Source organism: Pantherophis guttatus, chromosome 4, assembly GCF_059756535.1.
Source record: "Pantherophis guttatus breed Tessera chromosome 4, ASM5975653v1, whole genome shotgun sequence".
NCBI lineage: Eukaryota > Metazoa > Chordata > Lepidosauria > Squamata > Colubridae > Pantherophis > Pantherophis guttatus.
Window position 1 is genome coordinate 55727224 of NC_142066.1, and position 22050 is coordinate 55749273.

The 22050-nt window shown below is 40.8% G+C and overlaps 1 protein-coding gene across 2 annotated transcripts in view; it reads right to left on the reverse strand.

Annotated features, from left to right (window-relative positions):
• Positions 1 to 2102: 2102 nt before the first annotated feature.
• MAP3K14 (mitogen-activated protein kinase kinase kinase 14) overlaps positions 2103 to 22050 on the reverse strand; it is a 56064-nt gene continuing 36116 nt past the window's right edge. The window contains exons 8-16 of one of the 2 annotated variants that reach the window (XM_034415987.3): positions 20879 to 21010; positions 20382 to 20486; positions 19686 to 19849; positions 13971 to 14121; positions 11989 to 12318; positions 10304 to 10410; positions 5503 to 5647; positions 3199 to 3299; positions 2103 to 2467 (exon numbers count right to left, since the gene is read on the reverse strand). In XM_034415987.3, coding sequence (XP_034271878.2) covers positions 2303 to 2467; positions 3199 to 3299; positions 5503 to 5647; positions 10304 to 10410; positions 11989 to 12318; positions 13971 to 14121; positions 19686 to 19849; positions 20382 to 20486; positions 20879 to 21010 — 1400 coding nt within the window. In that variant the 3' untranslated portion in view covers positions 2103 to 2302. Of the gene's footprint in view, positions 2468 to 3198; positions 3300 to 5502; positions 5648 to 10303; positions 10411 to 11988; positions 12319 to 13970; positions 14122 to 19685; positions 19850 to 20381; positions 20487 to 20878; positions 21011 to 22050 lie in introns of those variants that run through there. The other variant, XM_087892213.1, reaches the window with a different exon arrangement.

The window sequence follows — 22050 nt, forward strand, 5'->3', positions numbered from 1 at the left end:
GAGAAAGACATTTTGAAAGACATGGCATTTCTCCAAATCATCTGATTCAAGTTGGATAAAAGCAACCAGGTTCCTGAAGGAACAATGGAGCCGGATGCCTTGGACGTTCCCCAGAACATCGTGTCAACTCTTTCCTGCCGCTTGCACCCACAATGCTGCTGCCCACAATGAAGTCATGTCAAGTAAGTTTCTTATACTTATTTTCTATAATGAAGCATTGCATTTCAAAAAAAAAAAAAACCCTCTTTCTTTCACATGAACTCTACCAGCTACTGAGAGAATACAGTACAAAATGATTTTACAGATTGCAATCCCAAACAACAGTACTTATAAATTTAAGTTTTCAATGGCAAAATTAGAGGCTGCTTGCCATTTTCATCAGCCATCATGGTCCTGAGGAGATATAGTGTCTCCCAATACTTGTGGCAATTTTGTAAACCACCAAACTCGATAAGTTCATTAGGTTACTGAATTGCAAGAATAATCATTCCAATTCTGAATAGCATTTAATTTTACGCAAAATTAAATAGGGACCACAACATGAACTTCAGACAACTGAAATTACATACAATCATAAAAACTCAGTGGCCTATTTCAGCTTTTTGTTGTACCAACTGGGAAGATATTGCCTCTTAGAGCACAACTACAATCAAATTAGCAGGACATCCAAGCAATTGGATCCATTTTAAATGCAGCAGTACAACTTCTAATAGACCAGACTACAAAAGCCTCTTGCCAATTAAGAAACAACCAATTATTAAGGCACAACTTCAAGCTTCTAAAAAATAATCTATTTGTTTAGAATTACAGTAGATTTAGAATCCAGTAAAAGTAGCAATAGACAAATTTTATTATCCAATAGTGAAGTCAAGTCAGAAATGAAGACATTTAACTTTAATGTGAAATGAGACGTTTACAAGGAGAAACATAGAGTTTAGAGTTGCTATATAGCCAAATTCTTGTAATTTGCACATTCACTCCAGCTGCCTAGGAATTACATTTGAAAAGATGGATTGAAAAGATGCTGTTCATTGCCTTGGTAAAGAAGTATGCATGTTTGGAAGAGGAAGTAGAAAATCTTGAAAATTTAATTGGAATTTAGGCAACTAAATTATTTTCTTTGATAGAGAAGGATAACAGACATGTTTTTAACCCCCCCCCCCAATTTTTTCAATTGGATTTATCTTTTCTATATAATTTCAAAGTTCAGCCAAAAACAATTACGAGTGAACATACTCCAGATGTAGCTCAGAACGTGCCAGTTGAGGTTTTGTGAATGAGGTATCTTTGCACCTATCAAGAGAAAAAGATGACTATATATCATCTATTTTATTTCTCTTATACCCTAGTCCAATGATATTCATTTACATGACCAGAGTTCTTCACACAAAATCTGCCAAAGCAAATAAAATCAATCTGGTCAACTAAAAACAAGACTATAAGGACTTGCTTAAACTATCTCAAGTTTAGATTTTTGCTTCAAACTATCCTTGGCATAAGTGGAAACTAATGAGCATTTAGACTGGAGTAAGTCTTGGTGCATTCAAAAGGGCTTACTTCTATATCATAAACAGTAATAGATAGATGTGGTTTTCTCTGATTTAGGATTTTAAAAAATAAAAATTAATGCTGTCTTGAAAAGTATGATCTGTTTAATCTTAAAAAAACTATTTGCATTCAGACTCGTAGTTAAAAATTCTCCTGATAAGCATGTAAGTTTAACTCTGTAAAACAGGTGTGCCATTTTTTTTTTTTGCTTGCCTGGGCCACACTGAATGGAAATAATCATGGACTGCAAGTTGAACATGCCTGCTGTAAATTGTACAGGAAGAAAATGAAATAACATATAATAAAAGAGTTTCTGTGTGAGTGATGAAGTTACTGCTTCTGCAGAGATATGTTGGTTATGCACTCATGACACACTGACTATTATATCTGGAGGTCATACATTCCTCCAAGGAATTAAAAAGCCGTATTCAGTGCTCAGACTGAAACAAGGCAGTTTAAAAGATGACACCCCCTCCCCCCCCCCAAAAAAGCACTATTGGGATAGTCCTGGATAGTGGAATTAAGGAAGGATGTTTCCAAGCTTCTGAGGTTGATTTTGTTAAATTCAGCCCAACTGTTCAATTCTGCATAGAAGTTCAACCCACAACACCTTCCATAGGCACTGGATGTGGCAAAGAAGCAGATAAGAAACCTATAATCTCCTTTGATAGGCAGCTGTCACCAACGAATTCCTGCACTGATTTTTTGCAGAGTCACATTTGCTTCAATATAAAATGTGAGGAGGAAAAAGACCTTACAGCCGCTTCTCTAATTGACCATGTTTGACCCTCCACTTCCAGCCAGAACTGCAATCAGGAGCCAAAGTGCACTGAAGTTCAATGCCTGAATCAGGGACCGCCATGTCACAATGAACAGGATCGCCTTCTTTTGTGAAGAAGCTGAATGCAGGGGCTGGTATCTTATAAAAAAAAACAAAATAAAAAGCAGGTAAACGAAACCCACTCTACTATAGGTATATATTATTGGCAATCCTAATTAATGCCTGCATAAATCTGCCAAATCACCCTGTGAACCACGGGTGGGTTCTACTTACCTTTATTACCAGTTCGGAATGGGAGGGCACACGCACGCTCGCTTCACTTGCGCTTCTGCGCAGATAGTCAATTATGACATCTGGGTGGGTGGCTGGGCAAAGCCTCCTGCCGTTTTTACTATCAATTCTAAAGAACCGGACAAAACTGGGAGCAATCCACCACTGCTGTGAACCCACCAGATCCCTGTTTTGTTACCCATGTAACACCTCTGGACTATTACAAATCTTGGCCCGGAATGGGTTTAAGGATGAAATAAATCATGTACTATTTTTAAATATAGTAGTAAATAGTAAAATAGTAAAAATATGAATAAATTGACATTTTAAATCTTTCAGAGGCATCCTGCCCCTCCCCAAACTACACTAATTTCCTCAGTTGGGGGGGTGGCAGGGTTATGGCATCCCAAATCCTCAGATTGGACTGGAAACTGTAGTCCCACCCACTTCAACAATATCTAAGAGATTTAAAAAAATATTACTGTGCACCCTCTGCCATAGAAAAGCTGCTTGCCTTGCAAAATTTAGATTTCCTTCACCAAAAGCTCTGTTTTAATACATAGCCAAAAAAAAGACCAGCTCTTCAGTGCAACACCTACCTGGCTGCTGATTCCAGTGGCAACATCTCCCACCTTAGTTCCACGGAATTCTCTGATGTGGAGGCTTTCCCCACTAAGCAAGCAGATCTCAATTTTCACTCCTGAGAGAAAATAAAAAAGAGAGAGAAAAGAACTTTTTCTTCAGATTTTATTGCAAAGAACCTTATTCTGTAGAGATTAATAGCTCTCAATTATCCTTCTACCCATCCTTGGACTAAACTCCCTTCATCAAATATAAGATGCTCCTCAGCCCAGAGAATACTAGTGCAAAAAGAGATAATTAGGCAAGTATTTCCAACACTGGTGGCTTTAAGATATGTGGATTTCAAATCACAGCATGATGACTGGGAAATCCTGGAACTTGAACTCCAAACATATTTAAGACTGAGAAATATGGATTTAGACTACGGTTCTCCAACCTTTTGGTTTCTCCGAGCTGTACTTAGTGAAGATGAATTTTTAGGCCACACATAAAATATATAATATGGTTAATGTATATAAACAACAAAATTCCTTTATTTTTTTATTATCTTGTGGGGCTGCATTATTAGCTGTCCAGGGCTGCATGCAGATCATGGATTGGGCACACCTGATTCAGATCACCAGGTCCAAACCCTGGTTAGCGTAAGAATCCAAATGAAAGCATCAGGATCTAAAGGAGTTCAAAAGCCACAAATATATTTTCATTTCATTTCATTAACTTTTGTTGTTGCCATTTTTTAAATTCAGCGGAACATACATATTTTACAATCATTTTGAAAATATATTGTGTGCACAATTATTAGGCAAGTGATTATTTTGACCATATCATCATTTTTATGCATATTTTCCACCTCCAAGCTGCATAAACTAAAATGCTTAGTGGATATAAGCATATCAGGTGATGTGTTTTTGTGTAATGAGGGAGGGTGTGGCATAAGGAGATTAATACCCTATATCAAAGTGTACATAATTATTAGGCAGCTTCTTTTCCTCCGGCAAAATAGCCGAAAGAGATTTAATTGACTCTGAAAAGTCAAAAATTGTAAAAAGTATTTCAGAGGGATGCAGCACTCTTGAAATTGCTAAGATATTGGGGCATGATCACAGAACTATCAAACATTTTGTTGCAAATAGTCAACAGGGTTGCAAGAAACATGTTGAGAAAAAAAGATCCAGATTAACTGCCAAAAATTGGAGAAGAATCGTATGTGAAGCTACCAGGAATCCATTATCCTCCAGTGTTGTCATATTCCAAAACTGCAACCTACCGTGAGTGCCCAGAAGTACAAGGTATTCAATGCTCAGGGACATGGCCATGGTAAGGAAGGCTGAAACCCGACCACCACTGAACAAAACACAAAATGAAATGGCAAGACTGGGCTAAGACAGATTTTTCAAAGGTTTTAAAGACTGATGAGAGTGACTCGACAGACCAGATGGATGGGCCCATGACTGGATCAGTAACAGGCACAGAGCTCCATTTCAACTCAGATGCCAGCAAGGTAGAAGTGGGGCACTGGTATGGGCTGGTATTATGAAAGATGAGCTAGTTAGATCTTTTCAGGTTGAAGATGGACTCAAAATCAACTCCCAAACCTACTGCCAGTTTTTAGAATACACTTTCTTCAAGCAGTGGTACAGGAAAAAGCCTGCATCTTTCAAGAAGACCATGATTTTTATGCAATGTTCCATCGCATGCATCCAACTACTCCACTGAGCAGCTAAAGAGTAAAGGCCTTAAAGATGAAAAAATAATGACATGCCCCCCCCCCTTCCTCACCTGACCTACACCCTATTGAGAACTTGTGGGCCCTTCTTAAACGGGAAACTTACAGTGAAGGAAAACAGTACACCTCTCTGAACAGTGTCTGGGAGGCTGTGGTTGCTGCAGCACAAAAAGTTGATCGTCAACAGATCAAGAAACTGACAGACTCCATGAATGGAAGGCTTATGACTGTTACTGAAAAGAAGGGTGGCTATATTGATCACTATTTTTATGAACTTTTATGTCAGAAATGTTTATTTGTACATTTTGAGTTGTTTGTTTATTATTCTCACTTTAACAGATGCAAATAAATAAGTGAGATGGGCAAATTTTCATTTAGTTGCATAATTCTGCACACTAATAGTTGCCCAATAATTGTTTTCATTTAGTTGCATAATTCTGCACACTAATAGTTGCCCAATAATTGTGCATACATAGATATTCTCGCTCATAAATCCATAACTCAAGTAGTAACTAATCTTGATTTTTAAAAAATCATATTTGACAAACACCGTTAAAAAATAATTTGTGGCTATCGTCCTATAACCATGTCTTACCGTTAACATAAGTGGGCATATCTGTATTCCTGCTACGATTCAGCCAGCTGTTCCAGCTGCTGCTCTGGCCATCTGCTTGGCTGTTCCAGGAATGTACACCTGAACTCATGGTGTCCTTCAGACTGTGGGACATTTTCAATGAACCCTAAAGAATCAAAAAGGAGGAGCAACTGCATTTTTTGGGGGGCTTGGCTGCCAGATGTATCTTTTTGTTATATTCGTTTTTGCATTCCTTTCTTCAATCTGTATTCCCCTCTCCCTTGCCGTAACTTCAAACACACACACAAACTTCTCAAAAAATGCTAGAGAATAGAAATCTGTACATGGGCTTAAATTTGATACCTAGTATATGGAGAAAAAAGTAAATGTGAATACTTTCAAGCATGAGAAGCATGCTAACATTGCTGAAGAAAAACTATATGTGAGAGACACACAGAGAGAAGTAGACAATTTTATTTCAGTATGCATGTTTGTTTTGGAATGGTTATGGCTAATGGAACGTCTAACCAACTGTATCCAAAAAGAGCTGATGTGGTTCCCATCTTCAAAAAAGGAAAAAAACTAGACCCAGGAAACTACAGACCAATCAGCCTAACATCAATATCCGGGAAGATACTGGAAAAGATAATAAAAAAACAGATATGCCTAGAAACGAGTAAAGTAATAACTAGCAGTCAGCATGGGTTTGTTAAAAACAGATCATGCCAAACCAATCTTATTTTATTTCTTCAACATAGTGACTAAATTAGTAGACCAGCAAAATACTGTCAACATAATATACTTAGATTTCAGCAAGGCATTCGACAAAGTAGACCACAACCTACTTCTTTGTAAGCTAGAAAAAAGTGGGATAGTTTCACCACCATATGGATTCGCAACTGGCTGACAAACCGTACTCAATGAGTAGTCCTTAATGGGTCCAAGTCTACATGGAGAGAAGTAAGCAGTAGAGTGCCACAAGGTTCCGTCTTAGGCCCAGTACTCTTCAATATCTTCATAAATGACTTAGATGAGGGAATAGAAGGGAAACTCACCAAATTTGCAGATGATACTAAGCTGGCAGGAATAGCTAACACTCTAGAAGATAGATGGATCTTGACAGACTTGAACACTGGGCCCTATCTAACAAAATGAAATTCAATGTAGAGAAAAGTAAAGTCCTCCACTTAGGTAAGAAAAACCAAAAGCACACATATAAATTAGGGGAAACCAGGCTTAATAAGCAGTGACTGTGAGAGATATCTCGGAATCTTAGTGGACAATCAGCTAAATATGAGCCAGCAGTGTGCAGCGGCAGCTAAAAAAAGCCAATGCAATCCTAAATTGCATTAATAGAGGGATACAATCAAGATCAGGTGAGGTACTAAAGCCCTAGTAAGACCATACCTAGAGTACTGCATCCAGTTTTGGTCACCATACTATAAAAAAGATACTGAGACTCTAGAAAAAGTACAGAGGAGAGCGACCAGGATGATTAGGGGACTTGAGACTAAAACATATGAAGAACGGTTACATAAACTGGGCATGGCTAGTCTAGTGAAGAGAAGGACCAGGGGAGACATGATACCAGTGTTCCAATATTTGAGGGGCTGTCACAGAGAAGAGGGGGTCAAGCTGTTTTCCAAAGCACCTGAAGGCCAGACAAGGAATAATGGATGGAAACTGACCAAGGAGAGATTCAACCTAGAATGTTCATGTTCCTATAAGAGGATTTTCTATTCTGTTAATGTTCATGAAGTTGAAGTGCCATGCCTCACTACTGAAACATTCTAAAGATGCACCAGCCAACATTTTTTCATAGGCAGAGAAGGGGGACATACAGAGAGGAATAGCTCAGCTTGTTTGTAAGATTCTGGGGTAACAGCTCAAAGATTCAGGGGTGATGTGATATGAAAGAAAAATGTGAACATTTCCTAGGAATATCTATCCCGTTTTATTATAGGATACTATTTACTATATTTAGTTATATTTAGATTCCACTGATTATGGCAGATCTTTACATTTTGGCTGAGAGTGAGTAACTAGCCAAAATCAATCAGGTTGATTCCACAGTTGAGTGAGGGTTTGAACCCGATCTCCCTTTCCCAATCCAACAACATAAAACTACACTGTACTGATGCAATTAAATTGCAGTGAGCAGAGCTTGTATTTTCCAGAAAAGCACAAAGTCCTGGGAATGATCTGAAGTGAATGGGAAAGAGACTGGAAAGAAATGCAGAAGTTTATGATTATTCATTCAGTGCTCATTTGAAGTTACAACACTACTGAAAAAAATGGACTTATGACTGTTCCCTGAAGTTACGGCCACTGCAGTATCCCATGGTCATGTGATCAGAATTTGGATTCTTGGCAGCCTGCCCACACTTACAACCTTCGACTTCCCCCTCCTGCTTATCTCTTGCCCATCTATCCTTTTGGCCACCCTGCATAGCACTTGGCAGAAACATCAAAGCAGGGGCTGAAGTAGAGGCTCGGGGCTTTCAGCTAGCCTATTATCTATTATCCTCTAGGCCTTTATTGCAGTCACAGGGATGCAGCTGCCCTTGAGAAATGCTCCCTCAAGCCATAAATCTCAACTAGCTACCCCAAGACCACAGGGTCTTGGACATAAGGACACAAGGAACTAATGGCTTTTCACTGGCCTCCACCCACCAGGGCCTGCCACACCCAGCTGACCTTTGCCATCTTCCTCCCGCTATTCACAAGGCATGCCCTGCCTAACCCTTTACAAAGCAGTTGCTGGCTGCACCGGGCCTTCTTCCCAAGGTCACTTCTAATGTTCTCCAAATCGTGTTCCCAGTGCTTGTAAAGCTTCAGAAAGCTTTTGGAAATTTTCTGAGGTCTTCCAAAGCATTGCAAGAGCTGGGTGTTTGCCATTCTGCAAATAGGTTGCTCGTTCTCAAAGATCTGGTGAAGACCTTAGAAAAAGGTTTCTGAACGCTTTCTGAAGCATTGAGACAACAGGATGCACTATTTGGAGAGTGGAACACACAATTTGGAGAATGGAGCAAGCAACCTTGGAAAGAAGGCCTGGCATGGGTAGTAGTTGTCTTGTGAAGGTCCAAGGCAGCCAAGCCTCAGCAACAGCAGGAGCAAGAAATCAGTGATGGTCAGTAGGATGGTGAGACGCAAGGCAGCAAGGGCGGCTGGGCTGAAGTATACTACACCATACTGCTGAGCTACGGCTTTCCACCTTGCTGCTGGGGATTCCTGAGACAGATGCTTTGTGCTTCCACTGAGCAAGTTCTTACAGCCCCAGATATACTGCATGCCAAGAAAACCCTGAGCTACACTGTATTATTTCTCTCTCCTCCTTCCTGTCACACTGTATTCTAGCATCCTCACCAAGTTTTGTACAATGTGCATCAGGCCTCCCTGGGCCTACCCAATCCCCCTGCATTGCCCCCATGCTATCAATCACACTCTCAGAGTGATTCTGCACTTACAGCTAAAGGTATAAAAATCACATAAAAATACATCAGTAAAATGGGCACCAAGTAAAAAGCAAAGATGAAATACCATATTTTTTGGAGTATAAGATGCACCTTTCCCCCCCTAATAGGGGGTGAAAATTTAGGTGTGTCTTATACACCGAATGTAGCTCTGCCCATCCACTGTTCCACACCCTTTGGCCTCTGCCTCCCAGCAGTTTAGCTCCTTGCAGCAAGCAGCAAGAAGAAACAGCTCGTTTCAGCTTCAGTACAGCCTAATTAGCACAAGTTGATTGTCCATTGGATCGGCCTCCTGACTCTCAGCTGTGTTGCTCTCAGCTGTTTTGCGCGGGCTTCTGCTGCTTGCTGCAAGGAGTAGTTGGGAGTAGTTGCTGGGAGTAGTTTTTTTTTTCTTGTGCTAATCAAGCTATGCTGAAAACGAAAATGAAAGTAAAGCAGGCTAGTTGCTGTTTGCTGCAATGAGGCAAAATTGCTGGGAGGCAGAGGCAGATTTCTTTTTCTTGTTTTCCTCACCAAAAAAGGTAGGTGCGTCTTATAGTCCAGAGCATCTTATACTCCAAAAAATATGGTAAATTAAAAGTTAGAAGGGGGACAGGGAACATTCAAAGCAATAACAATCTCCAGGTTTGTATTCCACATGAATTGGTACAGCCAGGTCTTCATATCCTTCCAAAAGACGTGGAGAGGGGGTGTTTGCCACCTCTTTGTAAGAAGAAAATTCCAGAGGGCTGAGGCAATGGCAGAGAAGGTTCCCTTCCTGGACCTTGACAGGTGAAATTCATACCCTTCGTCCGATTGATGTGATCAGGGGATATGTGTTTATTTGGGATTCTCTCCACTTCCTGCTTAATGACACCCCACCTCCCCCCCGGTATTTGGAATTATGATGGCCGCCAGGACTGCCAGTGCTAAGTAATGCAGTCACATGACACCTCACTTTACAACTACATTGCTTGGTGACAGAAATTCCAGTCCCAATTGTGGTTGTCAAGTCAAGGACTACTTGTCCTTTCTCTGACCCAGAAGATTGGGTGAGCAACTGAGTATATTAGATCAGTCATTCATTTTATTATTTATCTTCTATTATTGGGTGGAGGAAATAAATATGCTTTCCTCAATAGAATCTAGATTGGAGTTCTATTAAAAAAAAAAAACAGTTTTCCTTCATAGCATAGACAGGACACAAACTTGAAGCAGGAACACACAGTGAAAGATATGAATGTACAAGGCATTCAAATATGCTCAAATTGTTCTGAATAGGAATTCTTTACAATCCTTCTTGGAGTATTCTGACTTGGACAATCTGCTACAATTTCAAAACAGCAACTGTCCATCTTCATGTAAATTACCTTTTCACTAGCATCTGATGCGAGGAAGCTATCCAAGCTGAAGCATGATAACATTTGTTCCTGTTCTTCCAGTGAAAAGGGTTGAGAGAGGCTGTTCAGAATCAGATCTATGGAAACGAGAATGGACTAAAATGAAGACGTTGGAGACTGTCCACTGTCGGCATCCATGATTATCCTAAAACCATAATCCCATTCTGGATTCATTATTAAAACAGACAAGGACTCCATTATCTCATCATTAACATTTCAAAATACGATTATAGTTTTGATTTTGCTTCCGATAATAAATTAAATGGATCTGCTCTTTTTTATAAATGTATATTATATTTATACTAATTCATGCTTGGCAGTTTTAAACATATTGATATATATTTTTCATTCTTACTATTTTAATTTCTCCTTCTCTAAAACACAGCTTTCTTTCCTCAAAAGTTCAACTCAGTTAAAGCTTAACTATTTATTTTGTCTTTTGCGTTTGCAATATACAGTAATCTGCCAATAAAGGATTATTTAAATTTTAATTTAGTTTATTTGTAAACAGAATATTTGTAACTCTGAAAAAATTGAACAATGGATATAGCATTTTGCCCATTGGCATATACTAGAGTAAAATCTGGTTCTTCTGAATCCTGCTAGAACAAGTTGTTGAAGATATTATGAGATAACTAAGAACTTTAGGTGCTTCAAAATGATTTGGAAGAATGGCTTTGGATTTCATACAAGCATAAGTACAGCACCTTTCTACTGTTTATTAAAGCAGCCACACTGAAACTTAAAAATAAAAGACATGTTTTAATGAAAAGTAAGAAGGTAATAGGCCAAAGCTAAGTGTGAAACACTTCTTCCAAATAATTTTTGAAACACTGAACTACCTTAATAATGAATCCCTTTCACAACTTAAATAAAGGAGTGAAAATGGATTACCAAGTTTATTGACTCCTCTAAAGAACATTTTGCTTGCGCTAACATTTTTTAAACTAAGAATCTAACCCAAGGTTTTCAAATGATCCTTTTATTTCCTGATTCTACTCTTAAATTTAAATATTACTCTATTATATGTAATAGAGATGGTATGCACTCTATAAAATGCATACCATCTGAAGCCCCTTGCTACTTTCACACTCCAACATACTCCATTTCCTTCATGGATGCCTGGGTATTTGCAGGTTCCTTTTATTCTGCTACCGTCATAACCCTTTCCTTCTTTTAAACTCACAAATATTACATGACTGGCTTCTTCAACTAAATTAATAACAAACAGGTAGAAATGCTATTTACAGTATACAGTACCATTCAGAAAAAACTTCTATGATGTGGATAGCTGTACAAAAAGCTTGGAAAAAAGAGAGGTCAAGAAAATAAATGGCAAACACAAAAGCAGCTTTAATGATAAGAGAGCCAGTTTGGTCTGTTGATTAAAGCATCAGGCTAGAAAACAGGAGATTGTGAGTTCTAGTCCTACAAGCCATGAAAGCCAGCTTGGGCTGGTCACTGTCTCTCATTGTCTCTCTCTCTCTCCTTCCTTCTCCTATTTTGGGGAAATAGGAGGAGGAAGGAGTATTAGATATGTTTGCTGCCTTGAGTTATTTATTAAAACAATAAAGGAAATGAATGAATGAATGAATGAATGAATGAATGAATGAATGAATGAATCAATCAATCAATCAATCCTGATCCATGATTACCAAACTCCAGCTGCTGAAGGTCGTGGTCAATGCTGGGAGTCCTCCACTCTGTCATGTTGTATTTCCTAGTACTGGCTGGTACCAGGAAGGATGGTAGAAGGGAGTCACATGGTGGGAGTAATTCCTTGCACATGTCTGGGTTAATTAACTGCTTTCTCTCAGTCAGATCCTGACATGGCAACGGAGGTCTAGGGCTTCTAGACAACACCTTTTGGCTATCCGGGAGTTCAGGTATGGATAATAGTAGTTCTGCGAGAATAGCTTTCTGTGTTGACTGCAGGCATCTAGGTTCTCTGTATTCACCACTCCAGGAACTCTGCAGTCCTCCCACTACAAACCAAAAGCACACATGGGAAAATCTATGATTAAAAACAACTCAAGAACACCGGGACCCCTGTTCAACCACCAGCACACATTTAACAAGGCAAGATGTCTCCAAAGTTTCAGATGATATATCTAGATGTTCTTAGTTCTTCTAAATTTCCTGTAGCAATCCATTATGAAGAGGGAAAATATAAATACATTCTATAATAAATATATTCATAAAATGATGACTACTCTGACATAGTTTTACTTTCTACGGTACAGCAGAATAATGTTTTATTATATTTTCAAACAAAACAAAACCAGAAGGCCATGAATAGTAAATCACTTTTGTCTTATTTGTCAAAAGACATAGCATATCCAGATGGAAATCAGGAGTGAGTTTGACTATTCATCTCAGTCCTGTATCACATCACTAAGCTCAGAAAGACTCCTGGAGCTTACAACAATAAAAGCACGCTGCTTTCTAAAATACCACCAAAATTGTTGCCAACAGGAACAACTGGGAAGGCTGTTCCACAGGGTGCAGACCACTACCATGAGCTAAATCATTTGGTGCGTTTATCAGGGCAAATGCAGGTCTTTGATTTGTAGCCGGAAGCCTGCTGATAACTAGTCCCGTGCTCACAGTACCGGAATTACTCAACTATAATAGTTCTTATTTGTCAGCTTGAAGGAGACTTTATCTTGATCTGCTTTATTAACCAGCCACATAGGATTGTTTTTTAGCAGCCCTCAGTAATACATCATCCTTTTACTAACATGCAACTTCATAATTTTGCACTCATGGATGTGAGGCAAGAGAGAACAAAAAAGATTCTGCCCATTGCTTTTTAAGCTATCTAACCAAAGAGGTGACATACTAAAAGAAAAAAAAGAATATTTGAACTGTCTGGAAAGATGGAAAATATTGCTGTAATTGTCACATGCATTATGTGTACTGTCTACCAAATACACTGAATTACAAACATCTTTTCTACCCTGTTTCATATAAACCCCTACCATCCTCCAGGTTCTGTACAAAAAATGTATGTATGTATGTATGTATGTATGTATGTATGTATGTATGTATGTATGTATATCTGTGTGTGTGTGTGTGTGTGTGTGTGTGTGATGAAGTTACCAGAAACATTCTGTGGACAACAAATTAGCATTATTTTATGTGACCAAAGTAGAAGGAGGATTGGCAGAGCCAAAAAAAATAGTTTAGAGTCATTATGTAGTCACAAACAAGCTAAGTCCAACCCCCTTTGAACCTTATCTAGTTCTAATCAGGTGCTGATTCTTAGTTGAGAAGAATCCTGTGCATACGTTTTTAGCAAAATATCAGTTAAACTGAACCTTCACATGTGAACCTGGTTTTCATGCATGACACTAGTGAGGGTAATCAAATTCATTTACAGACAATGCTTGCCCTGGGACATGCTGTGTACTTTTACTTTCTTCTAATTTATAGCACACAAGTTACTAAACAAAATCTGACTTCCATGTTTTCTCTTACACAACCAAGTGTGAAAATGATTCATGGAAGCAACATAAAGAGAAATGTCAGGAACAAAATAAAAGAGCAAGGTTTTGTCAGGGGACTGTGGGGATAGATGCAAGAAAGGAAGAAATTGCCAGCCAGGTGCATGTTCAGAAAGGCAAAGCAATCTCACCTTGCTTAAGTGCTATGCAGGTTTTCTTCCTTAGCTCTGCTGCAGAAGCTCGTTTTGTAGGGTCTTTCTCAAGGCCAGAGGTAATGACTCGAACAGTGGATGGGTGACAGGAGGGGGGAATTTCTCTCAGAGGGGGTAGCTCTTTGGCTATCTGCAATGCAGAGACACAGGAAAATGGATACTGATAAAAAGCAATCAAAAAGCTACAGGCCTACAAATAGCAACTATTTAACAGACAATGACAACTACTACTGTATACATATGAAATAGAAATCAATTTCTCACTTTTTTGAAAATGAGGCATATATAATACTACTATATTTGACAGACAACTGCAATACAGGCAAAACCCCTCAATATTCTGGTACAAAAAATATCAATGTGCATAGAAATTCTATCAGACACACACTGTAGACTGACAGGTTGCCTTAAAAGCAATACTCAAAATATTGAGACGTTTGCAAATAGGGCCAGTGCTATCCAAAGATAATTTGATGTCTGAGATAGACAGAAATTTTGTTTCCTCACTGGACAACATTTTCCCAGCTCTTAACTCCAAGCCTACTATATTGGATCAGACTGAACTAAGGAGACAAAAATTAGAATCCTCTTAGGCCCCAAAGAAAAGGCGGAATAATTATATTCTTTGAGAAACTGAAAAGTTTACACTACATTTTCAATTGTTTAAAATAACATTCTTTTGCATTTAGAATAGCCAACTGTAACCTAAATAATATGTTATACAGCAAAATTTATATAAACAGTAGGTACAACTTGCATCTAGCATCCACACTAAGCTTCAAATGGAGGTCTTTGTGTAGGAGCTAATTCCTGAAGCTACTCTATACTAAAGATTCAAAGAAAATTGTCTCGCTTTGCATTTTTCTCATAAGAGCCATTCAACTTCTGAATTATCATTTCTATATGCATTGAATACTGTGTTATGTTCCAGAACTTAATAAGCTTACTTCATGTTTGTGCTTTACCTTCCATTATATATGCAAACTAATTTACAAAAGATCTCATTGTTCTAATTAAAATTCAACTTCAGGTAAATTAGACCAGAACTGCAGTCTAAATGCCATCATCAGCCATCCCTTCTCACAGGTTCTGTGTAGACCTAAGTTGGCACATACTCATTTTCTAACAAATACCTTATTTACTTAAGAGAAAAATGACCGTGAACTTAAAATGTTTCCTTCAGAATTAGGCACCCCATATACCATTTTCTCTCATAAGCTCCTCACAAAGAACTAAATATAAAAAATGTAAAATTAAACATAAGAATGAAAGGAAAAATAGAAAACAACAGAAGCAGATGGAGATGAGGGAAGGGAAGAAGTAATTAGACAGAAATAGAAGGAAAAGAAAAAAGTCCTATTTAAAAAATCACAAGAAGCATTAAAATTTGCTCCAAACAATTTCTCCACAGAGTAATATTCAAAAATATCCAACATACATTTGATTCATGAGCATTGTTATCTGCAGCATTTTCATTCATTTTAATTCCTTTCATTCCAATAGTTGTTTCTACTCACATGTAATTGAGAGTAAAAATGGGTCATGAAACAAATGAGAACAACCAATACATCAGTAAAACAGTTAGCAATTAAACTATCATGCTACAAAACTAAGTTACTAACATAGCATGACAGTGTGTCACTCGCCAGGCCTGGTACAATCCATGAACAATCTGCAATGCCACATCCACCTATTTTCAAACATAATATACTCACAGGTGGAACAATTTTGAAATATTTATAAATTATTGAAGATATTTGTTTGGACTGGATAAGCTGTAGCCACAATCACAACATCATTACAATTCTATATTTCTTAATTGCTTTCTATCAGCAAATCCTTCTGGAATATCAATCCTCCAGAATTATAGACAAAAATGGTTTCAGAATGAATCAGAAACCCCTTTTTATAGACTGCTGTTCATTTTGAATTTATCATTATGATAAGAATCTTACCATTTAACAAACATTGCTGATTTTTTGCTAAAAGGTGTGAGCAAATGGCTTTTGTCATCAAATTAGACAGAACAACTAGACCAGGGGGTTGAGGGGTTTTTTATCAAATTTTTTAATTAAACTTTTAAGGGGTCCCAGGGAGGGGGAGGGTCGAATTAGAACTCGGGTTGTGGGTTTGGGGGAAAACCCACAAGGGGGAGGGTTGGGTCTGGCCTCGAAGTGCGGCGGGGGGGTGGGGGACCTGGGGTCGAGGGGGGTGTTAGAGCTCATCCGGATAGTGTTTCAAACATCAATACTGTGAGTGGGAGGGGTAGATATGGCGGGAGCAGGGGGCCATATCGTGTTAGGGGAGCGCGCACCCGCTGTCTACGAGCGGTGGTGTGCTCCGGCCCCCTAGGCTCCACCCGTTCTCCAGGTTGCATAGACCCTCAGGGCCCAGGCCTTTGGCTGATGCTGTGCAATGCCAGGTCCGTAGTAAATAAAGCCCCCCTCATTTGTGATCTTATTCAGGAGGGGGGTGCGGACCTGGCAGGTATTACGGAGACCTGGTTGGGCCAGGAGGGGGGGGTTCCCCTCATTGAAATGTGCCCACCAGGTTTCCACGCATTCCATCAGCCAAGGTCACAGGGGAGGGGCGGGGGGGTAGCGGTTATCATTAAAGATGGCCTGAGACCGAGGGAGGCCACTGTTCCTCAGGCGGCCGGCTGTGAATCCCTCCTTGTGAAATGGGGTCACGGGGTTCAGAGGGGTTTGCTGATCACGTACCTGGCTCCCTGCCACGTGGCAGCAGCCCTGCCTGAGCTACTCAACGTCATCGCCGCGGTGGCGGTTGATACCCCTAGGCTTATGGTCATGGGGGATTTCAACCTGCCGTCCGTGGGTGAGGCGTCAGAGGTGGCTCAGGAGTTCATGGCTTCCATGACAGCCATGGACCTGACCCAGTTAATTCATGGCCCTACCGACACGGGGGGAAACACGCTGGATCTGGTTTTTGTCTCTGGACAGTGGTTGAGTGATCTCGAGATAGGGGATATAGTCACCAAGCCCTTGTCATGGTCTGATCACTCTCTCCTTTGTCTCGACCTTCGAACCGCTACACCCCGCCGCAGGGAGGCGGAGCCGGTAAGATGGTTCCGCTCCAGGCGCCTGATGGAACCTGATAGGTTCCAGATGGAGCTTGGGCCATTCCCTGAGGCTCTGGCACACGCCTCGACTGGAGACCTAGTGGCCGCCTGGGATAGGGCGGCCGCTGGAGCTCTGGACCGGGTCGTGCCTTTGCGGCCTCTGACCCGGCGCCGATCTCATTTAGCTCCTTGGTTCACTGAGGAGCTGAGGGAGTTGAAGCGCTGGAAAAGACACCTAGAGAGCAGTTGGAGGGCCAGTCTTTCTGAATCTGACCGGACATTGGTAAGATCTCATATTAGGAATTACCTAGTGGCGATAAAAGCAGCGAAATGTAGCTATTTTGCTGCTCTTATTGCGTCATCAGATAATCGCCCGGCCGCCCTGTTTAGGGTGACCTGCTCCCTGCTCCACCAGGAAGTGCGGGAGGACCCCTTGGAGGGTAGAGCCGAGGATTTTGTTCAGTATCTGTATGACAAAATCACTCAGATTCGGGAAGATCTGGACTCCGACTGGGTAGTCTCAGGGGGAGGGACGGGGGCAGGTCTTGAGAATGTTATCTGGGATGAGTTTGATCCTGTGACCCCTGAGGACGTGGACAGGATTCTGGGTAGACTGAACGCGACCACTTGTTTATTGGACCCGTGTCCCTCCTGGTTAGTGCTGGCTTCTCGGGAGGTGACACGAGGCTGGTTCCAGGGGATTATAAATGCTTCGTTGGGTGAGGGTGTCTTTCCTGCCGCCTTGAAAGAGGCGGTGGTGAGGCCTCTCCTCAAGAAGCCTTCCCTGGACCCGGCAATGTTGGTAAATTATCGTCCGGTCTCCAACCTTCGTTTTGTGGTGAAGGTTGTTGAGAGTGTGGTTGCGCAACAGCTGCCCCAGCACCTGGATGAAACGACGTATCTGGATCCGTTCCAGTCGGGCTTCAGGCCCGGGTACAGCACAGAAACGGCATTGGTCGCATTGGTTGATGATCTCTGGAGGGCTCAGGACAGGGGGTGCTCCTCTGTCCTGGTCCTGTTAGATCTCTCAGCGGCTTTTGATACCATCGACCATGGTATCATGCTGCACCGGTTGGAAGAGTTAGGGGTGGGAGGCACTGTGTTGCAGTGGTTCTCCTCCTTTCTCTCTGACCGGTCGCAGTCTGTGTTGACAGGGGGACAGAGGTCAACCCCGAGGCCCCTCATATGTGGGGTGCGGCAAGGGTCGGTCCTCTCGCCTCTCCTGTTCAACATTTATGTGAAGCTGCTGGGCGAGATCATCCGTGGTTTCGGGGTGGAGTACCATCAGTACGCTGACGACACCCAGCTGTACATCTCCACCCCGGATCACCCCAACGATGCCCTTGAAGTGATGTCCCAGTGCCTGGAGGCCGTACGGATCTGGATGGGGAGGAACAGGCTCAGGCTCAACCCATCCAAGACCGAGTGGCTGTGGTTTCCGACGTCCCGATATAGTCAGTTGATGCCATCACTGACTATTGGGGGCGAATCATTGGCCCCCACGGAGAGGGCTCGCAACTTGGGCATCCTCCTGGATTCACGGCTGTCTTTAGAAGAGCACTTGACGGCCGTGACCAGGAGGATTTTTCATCAGGTTCGCCTGATTCGCCAGTTGCGTCCCTTTCTGGATCGGGACTCGTTACGCACGGTCACTCATGCCCTCGTCACCTCCCGCCTGGACTATTGTAATGCTCTCTACATGGGGCTCCCCTTGAGGAGCACCCGGAGGCTCCAACTGGCGCAGAGTGCGGCCGCGCGGGTGGTAATGGGAGTGACATGGCGCTCCCATGTGACACCTCTCCTGCGCGAGCTGCACTGGCTCCCTGTGGTCTTCCGGGTGCACTTCAAGGTTTTGGTTACCACCTTTAAAGCGCTCCATGGCTTAGGACCTGGTTATCTACGGGACCGCCTACTACCACCAATAGCCTCCCACCGGCCAGTACGCTCTCATAGAGAGGGACTCCTCCGGGTGCCGTCAGCCAAACAATGTCGGCTGGCGACCCCTAGGGGGAGAGCCTTCTCTGTGGGGGCACCTACCATCTGGAATGAGCTCCCCCCAGAGATACGGAGGATCCCGGATCTGCGCACCTTCCGCCGCGCTGTGAAGACCTTTTTATTCCATCAGGCGGGCTTGGCCTAATCTCTTCCCTTTTTAAACATGTAAATTTTAATCTGTTTTTAAATTATTGGGGTGTTTTAAATTTGTCTGGGCCAAAATGATTTAATTTGATTTTATCTGGTTTTTTAAATTTTTTGTATCTATGTTGTTTTATTGTTTGGCTGTTCACCGCCCTGAGTCCTTCGGGAGTAGGGCGGTATACAAATCAAATAAAACATAAAACAAACAAACATAGATTATGTATTTTGATATAAACTGCAAATTCTAGAGATCAGAAAAACTGAAGTAATCCTGAGGTGGGACCTGTAACTTCTTGAGACCAATAGTTAATCTAAAATAAGTGCATTGTGTTGAATGTTTGTACCCAACAAAAATATGTACAACAAAAGATACATTTCTTAGATTGGTTGAGAACACTAAGCATTTCTTGCCACAATTATCTGTTTTATCTTTCAGATAAATGAACAATTTATCTATTTACTAATGGGTGACTTACTTTGAGGCACAGAGGATGATTATAGTACTTAATCCAAGGATGGTACCCGTTCAGTAGGTGCAGCATCATGCAACAGCTACTCCAGATGTCTATCTTGAAATCACAGTGCTTTCCCATTATGATTTCAGGAGCCAAGTGGGTTTCAGTGCCCGGGACATAATCCCCTAAAAGTGGAATAGAGGAAACTGATTCTTTAGGGTCCTGCTGGGCCCTGTTGCACACAAGCAACCATGCTGAGACATTCTTAAACTAACAAAGGCTAGCCCAAGAGCCCTTCACTGTAGAAGACCAGACATCACACAAAAAAATTAATATTGGAGTATTACAATTGAGAAGCAAGGCAAGGCTTCAGAAAACCCTAGTTCAGATTCATGCTGTTGGAAACTCTCTGGAAAGAAGTATCACTTGGGAAATAGGGGCACCCAAAATGTTTTGAATTCACAAAGTTTCAAGTCTGAAAGAGGTCTTTTAAAGCCAAACAATCAGCCACTTCATTCTCAAAACACTTCTGGAACAGTTGGAACAGCCTGTTCCAAACTTGAAATAGAGCATTTGTAACTTGAACAGTTTTATATTCAAAATCTGTTACAAACTTCTCTTGAGAAAATTATACTGAGTTGCATATTTAGAACATAAAGGAAAGAGCCGCCCAATGCTCATATATCAACAGCCTCTTCAGAACCTGCCATAGGTTACCTGTCATTAAATAGTTCCTTATGCCATCTGGATGAAGTTGAGCTGCATGACCAAAATCACAGAGAACAGCATGGCTTCTGTCACCAGATAAAAGGACATTGTCAGCTGCCAAAAGAAAAATTGCAAGGTTTTCAGGCCATCAATATCTATATATAATATTGTAAGACCACCTAATTCTTCTCCTTAGGTGCTCACCTGACATTTTGACTTTATTACTGAGGACCAGAAGTGAGGATTTACATGATTAAATGTTCCTCCATAGAAATTCTAATTAAGAGAAATTAACATCTCAGGCAGAAGCCTAAAGAGAGTCCCTCTCCCTCATACTTAGTTTTCTATATGAAAGGAGGCTGCCAGAACATTCAATAATCTTCTATTGAAGGCAAAGACAAGTTGACTAATTCACATCACCTCATATTTTCCAAAACTGCAGCAATTAATGCCATTTTGAGCAAATCCTCTGCTACTTGGAGTTGGCTGTTTAATGATGATCTTACCTTTTACATCTCCATGGAGAATATTGTGGGTGTGGAGGTATTCCAAGGCCTCCAGTGTTTGGCTGAGATAATCAAGAGCTCTGTCCTCAGGTAGGTATCCACACTGCTTAACTAGCTGGCCTAATGACCCACCTAGAAGGAAAAATTCCCATCACTCAGAGAAAAAGTACATTAGCTTCTTCAGTCTATAGAAAAAATATTGTGGCATCATAGTCAAGAAATCTGCAATCATGGATCATTTAGATAAAGGACAACAATGTACAAAGAAGATATGGTACCTACAATTTGGAAAGTCCAGGGCCACAAGTGGCCCATGAACTGCAAGTACGCGCCAAAAGGAGGCTTGGAAGATAAGTAGAACAGCGAGGGGGGGATCAACTGTGGCACGCAGTTTAGCAACAGTAGAAAGCAGGAAATCCTGCTTTCTAGCAAAGCTAAACCACGTGGCACAGGTGATCGTCGGATCGTAGTTTTTTTTAACTACCGTTTCGACTGAACCCGTAGCTTTTTAAACTACTGGTTCAGGCAAACCAGTAGCTAACTACCAGTTCTTCTAAACCAGTAAGTTTTTAAACGCGTATTTGGTATGCACTGTGCATGTGTGTGCAGCGTGCATTTGATGTGCATGCGCGACCAGTGAACCGGTAGCAAACCAGTTCACATTTCACCCCTGACCTAATGTTTGTTTAATGTTGCAGAAGCAATCTCCTACAAACATAAATTGACTAAATTAAAATCCTGCTTCAAATCTAGTCACCCAATTTATTTTTGCCTCTGCCAATAGTCTGCGATTACTTTTTTTTAAATCAAGTTTTTTTTTATTTTTTAGACAAACACACATACAAACATACAATGTATTTTCTTTGAACAGAGTATTTTTCCGGTTCACAAATTTAAACAATGTTTTGTCATTTCAATTAAATTTACAATTTCTATATTTCCTTTTTGCCATATTCATGTCTCATCTATTTTTTAAGAACCAATATTACCCTTCATTCTCATCTCTAATCTTAATCAAATTCAGTTTTTCACTTCTATCTATATTATACCCCTTCCCCTTGTCATCTATTTGTATATCTATCCTCACATTAGTTAGTTATGTAATGTTACAGTTGTTTAATTCTTATAATAATAATAAATCTGCTTATTTTATAACATACATTTCCTTTGAT